General features: G+C 38.0%; 1 protein-coding gene across 2 annotated transcripts in view; it reads right to left on the bottom strand.

The window, feature by feature from the left end:
• The window catches only part of HIPP1 (HP1 and insulator partner protein 1), a 51,499-nt gene that overhangs the window by 33,964 nt on the left and 220 nt on the right, over window positions 1–17,315 (bottom strand). Inside the window, exons 1-5 of one of the 2 annotated variants that reach the window (XM_069845123.1) lie at window positions 17,012–17,242; window positions 13,132–16,766; window positions 8,699–8,904; window positions 7,110–7,285; window positions 4,453–4,663 (exon numbers count right to left, since the gene is read on the bottom strand). In XM_069845123.1, the coding sequence (XP_069701224.1) occupies window positions 4,453–4,663; window positions 7,110–7,285; window positions 8,699–8,904; window positions 13,132–16,510 (3,972 nt within the window). In that variant the 5' untranslated portion in view covers window positions 16,511–16,766; window positions 17,012–17,242. Of the gene's footprint in view, window positions 1–4,452; window positions 4,664–7,109; window positions 7,286–8,698; window positions 8,905–13,131; window positions 16,767–17,011; window positions 17,243–17,315 lie in introns of those variants that run through there. The other variant, XM_069845122.1, reaches the window with a different exon arrangement.

Below are 17,315 nucleotides of genomic sequence, written 5' to 3'. Positions count from 1 at the left end.
AATACTGTCGGGGTCGAAGAAAGTAAGAATTCAGTCAGAGGACTGGATAGGAAAGGGTAAAGAGAGAATTAGGTATTGAATAGAGAAAAATTATACCAAATTCTGCCAATAACTCATCAAGCTGACCAGTGCTAATTGATGAGTAGCCCCTCCCTTTAGTTCAGCTTGTAAAATTATGCTTACTAATAGCTGCACCATGGGAAGGTAGGGATGGGACATTGGGTATTTGTCCAGGTTGGTTCCTTAAAGCCTTCAATGGGAAGGATTAATGGGTCTCCCCTCTGTATTCGACAAATACCGTTTTGCAGAAAATGTAAAACTACAAATTAATCATCCTATTTTTAAAAATACAGGGTGATTCAAAGTTCTGTTTCATTTTGATGAAAACGTATACCAAAATTAATAAACTTTAGATATGTTAATGGTGACACTATTAGACAACACATGCAGAAAATTTAAACTTGTTTTTCTTACATTTCAAGACAGACTCCTCGACGTTATAGAGTTTTGACATGATGGAAACACATTTACAAGGCAAGAAAGTCACAGTACTATAACAAAAACTGGAAATCATTTTAGTTAATTCCTGAAATTTAAATATTCGAATACCTACTATATAACTATGAACATCTCAAAAACATTTATTTATAATAAAATACAGTAGGGCATTGATTATCCGAAAACGTTCAAGTTGGCAAATTCAAATTTATGCATGCTGTGTAGAAGTTCCAGTAGTGCTGTAACGCTAGGCCGGCCGGTTCGATGGTTTCCCCCTCCCTGCCAACCATGTGATACAAAATATATATGTAAAGTTTTGTGTTTAATATCAATATTTCCTTGTTTCATACTGCTCCTATGACACCGGTACAATCTGTTTTCGTAAATGATCGGTTATCCGAACACCCCAATTGTGTCGGATAATCGATGTTCTACTGTAAACCCCTCCCCCCGCCACAAAAAAAAACTTTCAAGTTCTAACAATAATGAAATAAAGATATAAACATAATAACAATTTTTAGTTCTTTGTTGAAATTCACCTATACTACAATGAGCATCTCGAAAAAAGACTCAAGTGATAAATATTTCTAAGTCAGTAACATACACGTATATACGAGGCGAGTTCTTAAAGTAAGTTCCAAAAGGGTGTAAGTTAGTAAGTAAATGGAAAGATATTTATAAACCATTTTTGTTGCATTGTATTCCCCACACTTCAATTATTTCTCAACTTAATCTCCACCATTATTGAGGCATTTATCGAGTCGTGGCACAAGTCTATCCCCTCATTGTAGAATTCGCCCACCTGCGATGTGAACAACTCCCGCACTGCTGTTTTCACTTCATCATCGCCATCAAAATGTTGACCACCGAGGAACTTCTTGAGGTGCAGGAAGAGATGAAAGTCACTCGGATCCAAATCCGGGCTGTAGGGAAGATGATCAATTTGTTCCCAGCCAAATTTCAAGATGAGATTTTGGGTGTCGTCGCCATCAAAACGTTGACCACCAAGGAACTTCTTGAGGTGCAGGAAGAGATGAAAGTCACTCGGAGCCAAATCCGGGCTGTAGGGGGAATGGTCAAGTTGTTCCTGTTCTCATGAATTTTTTCGACAGCACGCACCAAATCGTCATTGATCAAAGATGGCCAACCGGTACGCTGCTCGTCATGCACAGAGACGCGACCCTTGTTGAACTTCCTAACCTATCTCCTGACCAGTCCATCACTAATGACATCATCACAATACACCTCACAAAGTTGATGAAGCGATGCGATGGCTATAATTGAAAACGGAACTTACTTTAAAAACACGCCTCGTATTACATAGCCGTTACTCAGTAAATTATAGAAATGAAGATCCGTTCAGCCGTTTTCCCGTAATTTCCATTACCAGTTCAAATTATACATTATATATAGATGGCAGTACCAAGTGTACTTCATGGCACCAAAACATGGCTTATGACAACTAAAGATAAAAGTAGGTTGCAAGCAGCAAAAATGAGATTTCTTATATCAACACTCCTGGCAACATTATTCCTTCATTCATAGTGACAATTTCTTTTTATCTTCCTAATCAGTTTCAGCATTATTCTTTCTTCACCCACTCTTTCTACCACAGTTTCATTTCTTATTTTGTCTGTCCATTTCATACACTCCATTCTTCTCCATATCCACATTTCATAGGTGTCTCGTCGTTTCTTTTCACTTCGTCATAATGTCCATGTTTCTGCCTCATACAATGCCACACTCCACACAAAGCTATTCACTAGTCCCTTCCTTATTTCCTTCTCCGAAGGCCCGCAAAAGATGCTCCTTTTTTGCCATTGTTATCCTCCTTTCGACTTCCTGGTAGCAGCTCATGTCACTACTTATAGCACACCCAAGTATTTGAAGCTGTCCACTTGTTTTTCACTGCCTCATTTCAAATTCGCATGTTTACCTTCTTTAGTTTTCTTCCGATAATCATTGTCTTCATCTTGTTTGTATTTATCTTCATCCCATACTGCTCACAGGTCACATTTAGTTCCAGTAGCAAGTCCCTTAGCTTAGTCTCCTCTTCTGCTAACACCACCATATCATCAGGAAATCTTATGCACTTTATTCTTCTTCCTCCTACTATCACCCTTCCCAAAACAGTTCTAAACTAATTTCTCCAAGTATATGTTGATCAGGGTAGGTGATAAAGGGCATTCATGTCATACTCCTCTCCCTATTTCACTTTCTTCTGACATATATTTTCCCATCCTGACTGACTTGTTTCATGTAAGTTACAGAATAGCCTCCTACTTCCCATTCCACACCACCTATTTTCTTTAAGATCCTCACAAGTTTATTCGAATCCACTCTATCAAAAGCCTTTTCTACGTCCACAAATACTACATACTACTTCTTCATATACCTCTAGGTATCTTTTACCGATTGTTTGCGTGGCAACACTATCTATAATTTTAAACAGAGAATGAATGTGGCCTGAACATAATCAGCTGAAGTTCGCCCCTCTACAGTATATTCTTACATACTTACTTACTTACTGGCTTTTAAGGAACCCGGAGGTTCATTGCCGTCCTCACATAAGCCCGCCATTGTTATCCTGTACTTTCCTATTCTAGAGCGAAGTTAAAAAGTAAAGGTGATAGTGCATCTCCCTGCTTTAGCCCGCAGTGAATTGGAAAAGCATCAGATAGAAACTGGCCTATACGGACTCTGCTGTAAGTTTCACTAAGACACATTCTAATTAATCGAACTAGTTTCTTGGGAATACCAAATTCAATACTTACTTACTTACTGGCTTTTAAGGAACCCAGAGGTTCATTGCCGCCCTCACATAAGCCCACCATTGGTCCCTATCCTGAGCAAGATTAATCCAGTCCCTACCACCATATCCCACCTCCCTCAAATCCATTTTAATATTATCTTCCCATCTACGTCTTGGCCTCCCCAAAGGTCTTTTCCCCTCTGGCCACCCAACTAACACTCTATATGCATTTCTGGATTCGCCCATACGTGCTATATGCCCTGCCCACCTCAAACGCCTGGATTTAATGTTCCTAATTATGTCAGGTGAAGGATACAATGCGTGCAGCTCTGCGTTGTGTAACTTTCTCCATCCTCCTGTAACTTCATCCCTCTTAGCCCCAAATATTTTCCTAAGAACCTTATTCTCAAAAACCCTCAATCTCTGTTCCTCTCTCAAAGTAAGAGTCCAAGTTTCACAGCGATACAGAACAACCGGTAATATAACTGTTTTATAAATTCTAACTTTCAGATTTTTTGACAGCAGACTAGATGACAAAAGCTTCTCAACCAAATAATAACAGGCATTTCCCATATTTATTCTCCGTTTAATTCCCCCCCCCCCCCCCCCGAGTGTCATTTATATTTGTTACTGTTGCTCCAAGATATTTGAATTTTTCCACCTCTTCGAAGTACAAATCTCCAACTTTTATAGTTCCATTTCGTACAATATTCTGATCACGAGACATAATCATATACTTAGTCTTTTCTGGATTTACTTCCAACCCTATCTCTTTACTTGCTTCAAGTAGAATTTCCGCATTTTCCCTAATCATTTGTGGATTTTCTCCTAACATGTTCACGTCATCTGCATAGACAAGAAGGTGATGTAACCCATTCAATTCCAAACCCTGCCTGTTATCCTGAACTTTCCTAATGGCATACTCTAAAGCGAAGTTAAAAAGTAAAGGTGATAGTGCATCTCCCTGCTTTAGCCCGCAGTGAATTGGAAAAGCATCAGATAGAAACTGGCCTATAGGGACTCTGCTGTAAGTTTCACTAAGACACATTCTAATTAATCGAACTAGTTTCTTGGGAATACCAAATTCACGAAGATTATTATACAAAACTTCTCTCTTAACCGAGTCATACGCCTTTTTGAAATCTATGAATAACTGATGTACTGTACCCTTATACTAGCTTCTTATTTTTTATCCAGCTTACCACAGCATTTCCAAGCATGTGAGGCAGGGTCAATATTGCTGCTCCCTCAGGTACTTGGCCTAATTTGGCATAAGGAGTGTAAAATGTAGCTTTATCACTCGCGAATACCATGTCAAAGAATGGAAGCATTGTAACACCAAGTCCCACTGCTGCCCCATGGACACCAGCTACAAGTGGTTTGCTGAACAAGGCAAGACTCTTCAGGAACTCTCTGAAAATAATGAAAACAGACAGTTAATTTTGGGAAACAATGCAGAGTTCGAAATTAATTATGTTAGAAGTGGTCAACCTCGGTGATCTAGTGAATAATATTATGACAGCCACATCGATACTCGATCACGCGTCCCGAAAGAGAGCAGGTCGCGCGAGAGTCGATACGGGCTTCACAGAGCACTGCGGGGCGGCGCACGGCGTGGAGAGGAGAGGAGGCGACACGCTGTTCCACGGCAGAGAAGGGATAAGTAATGCGCCTGCGACTGAGGGAAGAAATCTAGAGAAATCGAAAGACGTCATCTTCTCGACATCCGAAGATTGTTCACGAGATCGTAGCTTCTCGAAACTATGGTTTGGTTATAAAAGAAGAGACACAAGTGAACTTGAGTTAGTTAGTTGCAGTTGTTGTTATAGTCAGTGGACAGCAAGCCAGCCAGTCTTGTGTAGCAGTGAAGCCAGCTTTGAGACCGGAGTTCGACTTGAGTGTGTTCGCAGCTGTGTGAGCGTCCGAAGTCCTGAGTTCGAGTGCAGTGGACCGCAGTTGGGGGACCTGAGTTCGAAGTTCAGTGGACTGTCTCTGAAGGTCTGGAGTTCGAGATACTGTGAACTCGGGTGACTGAGCTAGAAGAATTAGCCAAGGCAAACGAAACTGTGAACTGAGAACTGTCAGTTCTGATTTGTAAATAGTGCTCTGTGAACATTAGTTAAGATTAACAGTTCAGTGTTGTTCTCAATAATCCAAGTAAATTGTCATTGTCGTCTGTGGGGTGCAATAACGAATACTGTGTTACTGTATGGAGTGGAAATCCCATTGTTGACGGAAGAGTTTAAACTAAATTATTGGAAGTGACTATTGTCGAAACAATAAAACTACATTATTAATTTGTAAAAAAAAGTTACAATATGCTTGCCACTAAATCAGAGGCTCATGAGTTCAAACCTGGCCAAGTGTGATAAAATCCTTAGCATGATTTCCTTCAAAAGGAAAGTAAATTTTGGGGTACTGTGTCGTAGATTTATGACACATAAAATAATCCATCTCTGACAAAATTTGTCAACCATTTCTCGCTGACATCGAAACATATAAATAGCAAAGAGGAACCATAGCAATGGCTTAATGCAAATGAGATTGTGCAAGTCTTCACCTGCAAAACTACTCTGAAAATCTTATACAGAAGAAAAAAAGTACAACTCATCTGGATCCCAGGACACATTGTAGTGTAAGTTAATTGAACAAGTCGAGCTACTGGTCAAGCATTAAGCCTCAATCCAATGCTATGGCCCAGAATCTTGCGTTGACATCTCTAAGGCCAGGTGCACATAGAATGAGACAGTTTTCGCCTACTGATTACTTCATAACTCTTTTATCATAGTTACAAATGTCCAGAAAATGCAAGATGAGAAAAAAGGGCTATCTGGCAGATGTTCTGAAAATGTTCCGCTAATTTTGATAAGCAATATCACAATCACTTCAGTCTTATATGGCCTCGTGTTATCATCGTCATCATCATTATCATGAACCTACCATGGAAAAAATTACAACAAAAAAATTTTATTAAATATGGTTTAACAACATCTATGGATAAGACCAAAACCATAGCAATTAGAAGCCAAGATCCTATAAAAACCAAAACAGTTATAAACAAAATTAGACAAATTAAACGTCTAAAATTACTTATGATCCACACTACTTTATGACACAGAGAAAGATGTGGCAACAAAACACTCTATATATTTCCAAGTCACATCCTAAACAGAACTTTAAAACCCTCTACAACTAACAAACTAGGTTAATATTAATCTTTGAATGTAGGCTTTCACGGCCAGCATCAATGGTTAAAATTATATATGCATGAGCAGTAATAATAATAATAATAATAATAATAATAATAATAATAATAATAATAATAATAAATTTAGCTTCCCTTATGAAAAGGTTTGACAAAGCGTATTACATAATTTGGAAATACACCTAAAAGGTAAAATGATATACATTTGAAACAGTTCGGGAATCGAATATACAAAATGTCAGAAAAATTTACACCTAAGTAGCATTAGTGCTCATTTACAGTTAAGAAAAGGGGGGGGGGGAATATATATATCATCAGATAGGTTAGAATGATTTGAATGCCACACTTCTGCATGGATGCGAAATATGTATCTTGAAATGAGGCAGACGAAGGTAGAGCCCACAAAATGTTGCTAAATTTTCATTTACTAACAATGGAAGAAGTCCAAGCTATGCCTACAACTAATCAGCCACTGTTTTCTACTTCATTTAGATGGACTCATTCTCTCCATATAGTCTCCAAATGTTATTTCAGTTATGTACGTTTTTCCCTTCTGATCCCCATAAAAAAATAAATAAAGTTTTACGGTATTAATTACATTCTAGCATCACACATCGAAATATATTATTGTAACACCAAAAATACATTACTTACTTGAGAGCCTGGGCCAATTCTTGTGCAGCAGTCTTTCTTTTATCTGCATTGGTATGTAGAAGACCATGAAAATCAATTCCCTGACAAAAGGAACTCCCAGCTGATGTGAGTAACACAACTCTACAGCCTTCGTCTCGTTTCAGCTGATTAAGGGCTTCCCGTAATTCACGAAGAACCTGAATATACAAGGTTAAATAAATTTAATAATTCTCATTAAAATGTGAAACAAGACAAAGGATTCAAAGAAAGAAGAAAAGAAAAGAAAAGAAAAAAAAAAACACACACACACATGCATGCACGCACACAAGGGGGGGGGAGGTAATCTGTTGTCAAAATTAGATTTTCTCTGAAGCACACTGAATTTTATATTGTGAAAAGGTTAGCTTAATATGGGAAAAATTACTATTATCTTTATTGAACACATTATGTAGAACTTGTTCATCTTTCTAGCCATTTTTTATTTGTTCTGGAGGCCTAGCTTCTTGCAGAAAGGGGAATTGTTGAGTGTTGATGAAATTACGATGATAATGGTGAGGGAAAACAGGAGAACCCCGAGATAAACTCCTCCGCACCCAATTTGTTCAACACAACTTTAACCTTAACCTAGCGAGGTATCAAACCCGAATTGCCACAGTGAAAAACGAAGTGGCTTACCACTCAGCTACAGATGAGACTACAAGGCAAATTAAGAATTAATAAAAATATTAGCCAGGTACATGCCATGTATAAATGAAATAAAGGAAATTTCATATATTAAATAAGTTTATATCCATACAGAAAGAAAATAATTTGTATATAACATATAAATTGAAATGGTAAAGAATGATATTGCTATAGTAGGTGATTTCTAATTTAGTTCTACCAAGTTAAATGAAACAGCTCCATGCTTTCCTATTTATATGCAACAATTATTATTATCCATGTAGAATCTTTCATACATTACTTTTAACACTTGAATATAAATAATTGATTAAATGGCGATCTTACATAGCATGTGTGACTTACAGCTGTTTCGGTGTTACTTGACACCATCCTCAGAGCCTACTAGATCTTGGTGCTATCTCAACTTTGCTGCCTATTGTGTGGGTGTGTTCGTGTGATGAGTTGTGTCAAATAGTGTGTGTGTGTTCTGAAATTGATCTGTGTGTTGAGAATTTGATTAGGGTGTGCTTTAGTGTGTCTGTATATTTCATATTGTTCTAGTATGTTGAGTTTTTGGTTTTTGGGTTGTATGTGTAGGATTTCCATGTCTGTATTTATGTTATTGTATGTGTGGTTAGCATTAGTTATGTGTTCGGCATATGTAGAACACTAGAACAATATGAAATATACAGACACACTAAAACACACCCTAATCAAATTCTCAACACACAGATCAATTTCACAACACACACACTATTTGACACAACTATTCATCACACGAACGCACCCACACAACAGGCAGAGAAGTTGAGATAGCGCCAAGATCTAGTAGGCTCTGAGGATGGTGTCAAGTAACACCGAAACAGCTGTAAGCCACACATGCTTACATAATTAACACGAGTAAGATCGCCATTTAATCAATTATTCATTATTATTAGCTAATGTACCTGAATGTTAAGGGAGTTCTTCATTTTGGTAGATGCAGGAGTAAGGATGATCTGAACCAGATTATCATAGCGGCGTAGACAAATCTCTTTGTAGTGATATGTCCCAGCATTCTGTCGAACACTTGACCGCTGTTTTGTGCCTTCCTCTTCTTTCTTCTTCTGTTTTTGACTTTCAGTCTCCAAAGTTTTAATCAAAGTTGAATAACCTTGTAATCAGAAAGCAATGTTAGCACATTATTATAATCATCAGACAAAACAAAATCAATAGAATCACACAAATGGCATGCACTTACATATTTTACATATTATGTTATCTCTGGTGGTTACCACACTTGCCACAATGCCCTAAGTTCGCGGGTTCAAGCCTAGAGGAGTGTGATTAAATTTTTGGGGTGATAAATGTTCTTAGTAAGGCTTCCTTTGAAATAGACATGTCAGAGGTTTAAACATGTGAAAGAAATCTGTCCCTAAGTGAAACGGCTACACACAAAATTTACCAGCCATTTCTTCCTCGTGCTGAAATTAAACTTTCACAGTGAGCAACTTTGTGTTGTTATTACATCATTGGAGACTTTTACCTTCTATTGCAGAACTATACAAATCAATAGCTGTTCGCTAAAGATTATTATTTTTTGGTCCTACAGAATATATCTGTTATGGTGACAATTAATATTGGAGGAGAAAAATTCTCTCCAGTGCCGGGGATCGAACCCGGGTCCTTGGTTCTATGTACCAAGCGCTCTCACCATTGAGCTACGCTGAAGTTCAATCCACAGCACTGGATCAAACTCCTTTCCTCCAGTGTTTTTTCTTTTGTGGCCTGACTCCAAGTTGGGCATGTATGTTGACATTTTATTAAGTCAACTGCCATATATATCACAGATAAATATCTAAATTATCTCATTATTATTATTATTATTATTATAACTATTTCTTACCAATATTTATTATTGTAACACTAACATTAGTTATCCAGTTTTCAGTATTTACTTTCATGTTGTTTTATGATCTAGATATTAATGTAATAACTATGTAAGCAAATGTATTCAATTAGAATTAGAGTCTGGCTGGGCGGAAGAGAAGGCCTACTGGCCTTAGCTCTGCCAGATTAAATAAATAAATTATTATTATTATTATTATTATACAAGGAGCGCACTAAGTTAAGTGACTTGGTAGCCGGGACTCCACAGTAATATGTACAGTAATCTGTACAGAAATATGCACTCTTGCTAGAAGAATTTACTAAAGATTATTATTTTTTGGTCTTACAGAATATATCTGTTATGGTGACAATATTGGAGGAGAAAAATTCGCTCTGGCGCTGGGGATCGAACCCGTGTCCTTGGTTCTACATACCAAGCGCTCTCAGCATTGAGCTACGCCGAAGTCCAATCCACAGCACCGGATCGAACTCCTCTCCTCCAGTGTTTTTTCCTTTGTGGCCTGACTCCAAGTTGGGCATGTAGTGCGCTCCTTGTATAATGGCAGTTGACTTAATAAAATGTCAACATACATCCCAACTTGGAGTCAGGCCACAAAGGGACAACACTGAAGGAGAGGAGTTCGATCCGGTGCTGTGAATTGGACTTCGGTATAACTCAATGGTGAGAGCGCTTGGTACGAAGAACCAAGGATCCGGGTTCGATCCCTGTGCCAGAGCGAATTTTTCTCCTCCAGTATTAATTATTAATTAATATTAATAGCTGTTTAGCGGTTACTATCCTTACTAAGGTGCATTCCATCTGTTGACAAGCGACAGTCTGGACAAGATCCAGTACATGAACTTTCCCAAAGATACAGAACTTAAAAAGTCAAATCTGTAGTTTTTCTGATGTATTACATAAAATGAAATTAGTACTTATATGATGCTACCTCATACTCGGCTCCACGTGTCTAGATGAATAATGAATTTTATGAACAGGGCAATAATGGATCCCGACCAGAACTTTCAATCTGTATACATAAGATTGATATGAATATTAAAAATCAAAGTAATTATTTTTCCATTTGGTTCATATAACATAGTACATTTTTTACTAAAATTTCAAACAGTGAAACAACTTGAGAACAATTATATATGCAGTAAACTCCCACTTTTTCATGCATGAATTATTCAATTTGCGGGTTATGTGTGTTTCCCCTTCCCCTCTTCTTTTTGAACCTGCAATGCTCTTGTGATGCATTAAGTTCATGACAAGACTCCGGTTATTATCATTTATTTTTAACTTAAGTCAAGCACCAAAAAATAGCAGATAGCTGCATATGTGGAAAATTATAATTTCTCTGTCCAGATAGTTTCTTTCAGTCTTTGTGAGTTTTGGTTTTACTTGTTTAGTCATGACTGGAAAAACGTAATAAGAAAGCAGTTTTAATAACATGTATGCAGATACTGCAACGAGATTGAAACCTTAATACACGTCCTAGGATCCTGTCAGCATGGGGAACTCCTGAGAAATTCACGCCATCATAACATCCGAAAACTAATAGCACAAGCCCTTAGAAAAAGATCCTTCGAGGTCCATGAAGAGGTGCACTGCGTTGCGTCTGAAGGCGGAGGAATTAGAAGAGCAGACATTGTGGCTCTAGACAAGACTAATAGTAAAGGCTTTATACTGGACCCAACTGTTAGATTTGAGATGAGCCAGACCCAACCATCTGAGGTCAACAAAGAAAAACAACAAATTTATGAGCCTACTATTCCGTATTTTCGAGAAAAATATCAGATGGAAGGCACCTGGGAAGTACATGGTTTAATGATCGGAGCGAGGGGCACCATCCCATGATCAACTGTAAACGCTATCAAAACATTTGGAATCCATGACATCATTCCAAAAATAATTACTTCTAGCATTAAAGAGTCTGTGGCAATTCTGAAAAATCATTTATACGGAATATCATAATTTCCCCCCCCCCCCCGCCCTTCTATCCGTTAGTGTGTGATTGTTACAATATAAGTTATGTACAAATTTATTATTTCTTAAATTTAAGCTCCTAGTTCACATTTCAATTTGACTCATCTATTTTACTGTAATCGTTATTATTCTTATATGTGTGTTATTCTGTGTTTTTGGCAACCCAGGATGCCTGGGCAGACTATTTCTTGGAAATAAATTATATATCAAAGATTTTGCAGCTGTTACTGCCTTCTCGTTCCTAATCACCACTCTCTCATTCTAGATCACTTCTAACGATAAAACAAATTAGAAATGTTTCAGAAATTCGAGAAGGGAGAATAGGTAACTGACTACTCCACTGGTGGCAAATTATGGAACAGAAGTACAAACTGTCTACAATACCAAAAAGATGAGACTAAGCTGTCAATAGTGTCATGTGTGCTGAGAAAACAAAGTTTTTCCATGAGATAGTGGAATTAGAGATTTTAATGTATCTCCCCTTATATTACACATGTTTTTAAAAATTTCTACAACTCCTTCCCTTCATTAATCTCAATAATCCTCTATCAGCTATGTCTAAGGACATCTGACATGACTACAGTGAAACCTCTCCTTACAGACACTCCCAAGATACGGACACTCTTCAAATACGAACAGATTTTTATGTCCCAACTGAAATAATACAGAAATAAATAATGACAAATTTAATTCTCGTTTACGGACACTCTCAGACACGGACACGGACAGCTGTTTCACAGTCCTAAAGCTTGCTTTACCTCCTGACTGCGGACAGAACTTGGTTTTCAAGACCTAATGTGTTACAAGAATGGAAAATTTAGTTTTGAGAACTGTATAGAAATTCCTTAACATGAAAGAAGACAATAAGGGTCTCGTAGGCTACCACTAGCCCAGCTGGCTACCCCTTGTTAGCTGGAAGCGTGTGGATAAACAGAGTCATAAAATTTAACCAAGGTTTCCACGATCGTGAAATTGTATTCGACACATGATAGGATTAGTAGGATTATTCTCTTCACTTCAATCAGTTGTTCTGTTTCGAGAGACATGGCACCCGAACGTAAAGGTTAAGTTGAAAACTGTAAATTACAGTACTGCATAACTGTAGACCTAGAATAAAATTGCATGACACAGTACTGTATTTTCGTTTTTCAGTTTTATCTACTGTAGTTCAAAGTTGCAAAGAATTTACTGTAGTACTGTAGACTGTATTTAGAATTAAACTACAGTAATACATTTCATTTAAAGCGTGAAGATACATAATGCATATTATAAATTTACTGTTAGATTGGGGAGCCTCCCTCCCAATAAAGGACACCTCCCAGATGCGGACAGATTGTTACGTCCCTTCGATGTCCGTAAATGAGAGGTTTCACTGTACTAATTTCAACTGCACACTTCATGGTTTGGTACTCACTACAATCTACAATCTTTTGATAACAGAAATAGAGAAGTTTAGCAAGAAGAAACAATTTTAAGACACTTAAAATTGAACTGGATAAGCAAAATTAATTAAAATCTTACTTGAAGCGTTAGGGCTAAGTGGAGGAGGAACATCTCTTGTTTCCTTCTTCAGCAGAGGAGGTTGTTGATTAGATGGACTTTTGGAACCCTGGCTCGAACACGGTGAGGAATCATGTGAACCTCTCCTCAGCTGTGCTGCTTTTTTTAAACTTTCACCCTCTGCTGCAAATTCGCTAGCCACAGCAGCCAAACAAGATGTCAAGTCAGGCATTTCTACATCCAAAGGATCGGTCTTGTCTCCCGTCTTGCCCTCTTTTTTCTTAATTTTACTTTCTGGAATTGATTTTTTTAGTTTAAGAGGTTTTGCTTTCTGAAAACCTTTCTGGAAATTCTTTGTCATCTGAGATTTAATCTTCATTTTAACTGCAGTGCTCATTTTCTTGTGTGTGTTTGTTTGTGCAGCAGTTACTGGTACCCGTTTCTTAGTTTCCACATTTCCGGTTTTCTTCATATCTGCGTGTGTTTTGGGATGGATTTTAAGTTCTTTGCATTTTATTTCCAGCAGCCTCTCAGCACTTTCACTAAGACGAGAAACGGCAACGTTATTATTAGTAGGAACTTGCTTATTATCCTTTTTCTTCTTTCCTTTATACGTCTGAGTAGATTCCGCCTTTCTAACAAATATTGGAACACCTTTTTTACGTACTTCAGCACGTTTCTTATCACTAAAGACAGAGGAACTTTTTGAACTACTTGCAACCGATGCACTGCTTCCAATTTTCCCATGGTGATTATCAGGCTTATTTTCTGAATTCTCAGGTGACTGTATGGAATCAATGCTGTTACGATGCTGCAGGTTAGGACTGGTGCTACGACTGGAAAATGTGCTGCTTGAGGAATGTCTGCGAATGATTCTGGATGCCTCTGCTGGCAGATGCAGTCTTGGTGGAAATGAAAAGGTCTGAGAAGGTGAAGGTGGATCAACAGGAGTCAAAGGTGGCGGAGAACGCAGAGATTCTCTAGAATCAAGTGACTTCTTTCGTTGAAGAGATTTGTACTGATTTTGACTGGTAGCCAATTGGAGTGTAGGAGGACCAATCTGCCTTCTTGCACGTAAAGCTACAGCTGTTGATGCAGACGGAGTTAAACTACTAAGCCTGAGGACTGCATTCTTTACAAGTCGAGTCTTCAAAAGAAGATCTTTCTTCTGACGACGAACTGACTTTAATGGAGATCGTACCTTACGCTTGGGACTACTGGAAACGCCTTCAGAAGGTCCGCTACGGCGCTTCGATTCTCCTTGTTCCACTTCATATAATAAATTTATTGCACCTTCATCCATAAGTAAACGCTCAACTTCTCTCAATCTTTTTTTCTTTGCGTCACTATTAGACTGTGCAGAATTAGATATATTCATATGTTTCTTTGGTGATTGCGGTGTGCTGACTGAACTGGGGGTACGCACATGTCCAGTTTCTTTCACAGATGCACTTCCAGTTGATTTTGATGATGATGTCTCAACACTCTTTGCATTTACATTTCCTACACTTTTTGATGATGAAGTTTGTTTTGGCGTTGTAAATGTTATACTTTTCGGAGTTATACTTCCAGTTGCTTTTGACAAACTTTCATTACTCTTAGAATGTAAGGAATTATCAAGTTTGGAAGATGAAGTATTTGACTTTGGCCCTGCTTCAGGTTTTGGTGATGAATTTTGGGTGCATTCTGATAAAGTAATCCCAATTTCTTTAACGAGTATTGCTGCAACAACATTCTCTTTACGTGCAGGTGCAACACCATCTTCTGGTTTAATTATTCTCTTCCTCGGACTGTACGTTCTCGGGGGTGTTGCGAACTTCTTAGAGTTAAGCACAGGTTGAGGGAATTCATCGTCAGAATTACCATCCGTTACAGCTGAATTTTTTACTGAATCCTGTGAACTCTGACTTGAAGCTCCCGGCAAAGACTTGTTTACCAAATCTGTTGATGAAGGTGTACTCTTTGAACCAGAACTGTTTGGGAGACTAATTTTTTTTCGTTTTGTAGTAACGCCAGCTGTTCCATTATTTAATAGTGGACTCTGATTTTTCGAAGTTGTTTGTTTCTTAGTTCCTGTGGCTCTGGTAGGTTTTGTTTTTTTAACAGGTGTATCAGTCTTACTATTCCCAACAACCACAACAGATTTACTCTCAGAAACATCAGTCTTTTTCTTCTTTGCCATATTTGGTTTTTTTGCATCTCCTGTGTCAGTTAGCTTCCTCTTCCGGGTCTGCTTTTGTTTTGTGTCAGTCTCAACTTTGGAATTTCCATTTATTGCTGCTTTGTTGTTATTTTCTGAATCTTGCGAATTAATTTGTACTGAAATTGAATTTGCATTAGCTTTCTTTGCAGAAGACTGTGACTGTGGTTCTTTCTTTCCACGTTCTCTAGGTTTCTGTGGCGATTTTATTCCTTTTGTTTGTGTATCTGTGTTTTTCTTCTTCTTACTGCGTATTGGTAATTCCATAAGTTGTTTCAAAGCCATTTCTCTTTCAATTAATGGGTCAAGCTTCGGTGGAGTTGTATGCACAGAAATATGACCTATGCTAGACCCGGCCTCGACCAGTGTAGGTGGTCTGCTAGCCTCAGCTATCGATGATGGTTTTACAACCTCGTCCAGAGTCGGAGGATTGGCATCTGGCATCCAATCCGGATCTGCATCCCCTTCTAAAATCGCAAGAAGTTCTCCGTGGTCTGGAATGGCTGTTGATTCAGGTACTAATGTATAACCAGGAGGAAGGATGCAATTAGCATCTGTGTTTTGTTGAAAATGTCCAGATTTACCAGCAATGGTATCAATTTCACTTCCACTAATTCCTGAAGTAACTGCTGTAGACGGCGACAAACGATTTGCCAAACGTTGTGTAAGTTTCATTGCAAAGAAGAGGTCTCCTCCTTCTGGTGTGTCATGTACAGGATGCTTCTTCAGTGATCGTTCAAGTAATTCCTGTGCAATTTCATCCTGGGTCACAATCTGGCTTGTCAAGTTGCGATATGGTACACGAACTCCAAGGCGTGGCTTCTGAAGCTTGCGTCCACTGCCTATCATATCCTCAGTAGGATTGTCAACATTACGGCCCATAAGATGAGGTGGAATGGTAAAAGTGGGTGTTGTCACTGATGACGGCACACCTGCAGCTTCTTCTTGTGTCGTGTTACGAGGGGCAGATTGCTGGGGCATTCTGGGAGCGGCAACAAGAGGTTTTACAGAAGTGGAAATTGAACTATTGGGTACAATAAATTCTTGTATCACTTCACCTTCTGTTTGAACAATCACTTCATTCACTAATTCACCATCCGCAGTAGCGATCACAACCACGTCTTGACTTAATTTAGCACCACTTCCAATGGATTCCAGAATTTGTTCACTTCTCAGTCCATTACTGGCACATATATCCATTTTTCTTACACCCTGTTTTTGTGTCAGGTACTTCACTCTTTAATTTAAAGAGCTTGTTAGTACAATCCATGGTGGTATGATTATATACATAAACTTGTACAACATAATGAGAAACTTCTGTACAGCCAAATGAAAGGCACTCATTCCTTACAAGGCACAATCATTTTTTTCAGTCTAAAGGTACTGCATGAATGTCAGAGATAATACATATTTCCTTTAGTGAAATGAGGAGCAGTGTGTACTTCCTACCGATAACCTGAAAAAAAAAACTGATTATCAAAGTTCGTAAACTGCACAGAATATAAAATTACATGAATGAGCTCAATACACAAATAACAGTAATTCTTTTTTGCAGTAATTATTTTTTAATCTTAATTAAAGTACGGGTCAATGTGTCATGAAATGTCAAGTTGCCCGGCTTGCATTAAATATAGTTCAGAACCTAACCTTACTTATTTGCTACATTTGTTAACGCATTTAAACCAAAACATAGACCATTACCAGTAGTATCGTCTTTCCACACTAATATGGATGGGTCCATGACCTTTCTTCAGTATCCCAGTATTTAAAGAAGAATGAAAACAAACTATTTATAAAATTGTAGCCGACAATCATGAATACAATAAAAAGAACGCAAACAAAAAGCATCAGTAAGACAACATATGAATTCGCATATTTACTTCAGGAATGCGTGCACAAACTTACAAAGCAAACACCCCGTGACATGTAAAAAATATGATTAAATGCCAAAGATGCTATTTGAAAAACACAAATGCAAAATGTACCAACATCATGAGTGGCAGTC

This window comes from Periplaneta americana, chromosome 14 (genome assembly GCF_040183065.1).
Source record: "Periplaneta americana isolate PAMFEO1 chromosome 14, P.americana_PAMFEO1_priV1, whole genome shotgun sequence".
NCBI classification, from domain to species: Eukaryota; Metazoa; Arthropoda; class Insecta; order Blattodea; family Blattidae; genus Periplaneta; species Periplaneta americana.
Note: the sequence above shows the minus strand (reverse complement) of the source record. Positions and strands in the feature narration are given on the sequence as shown.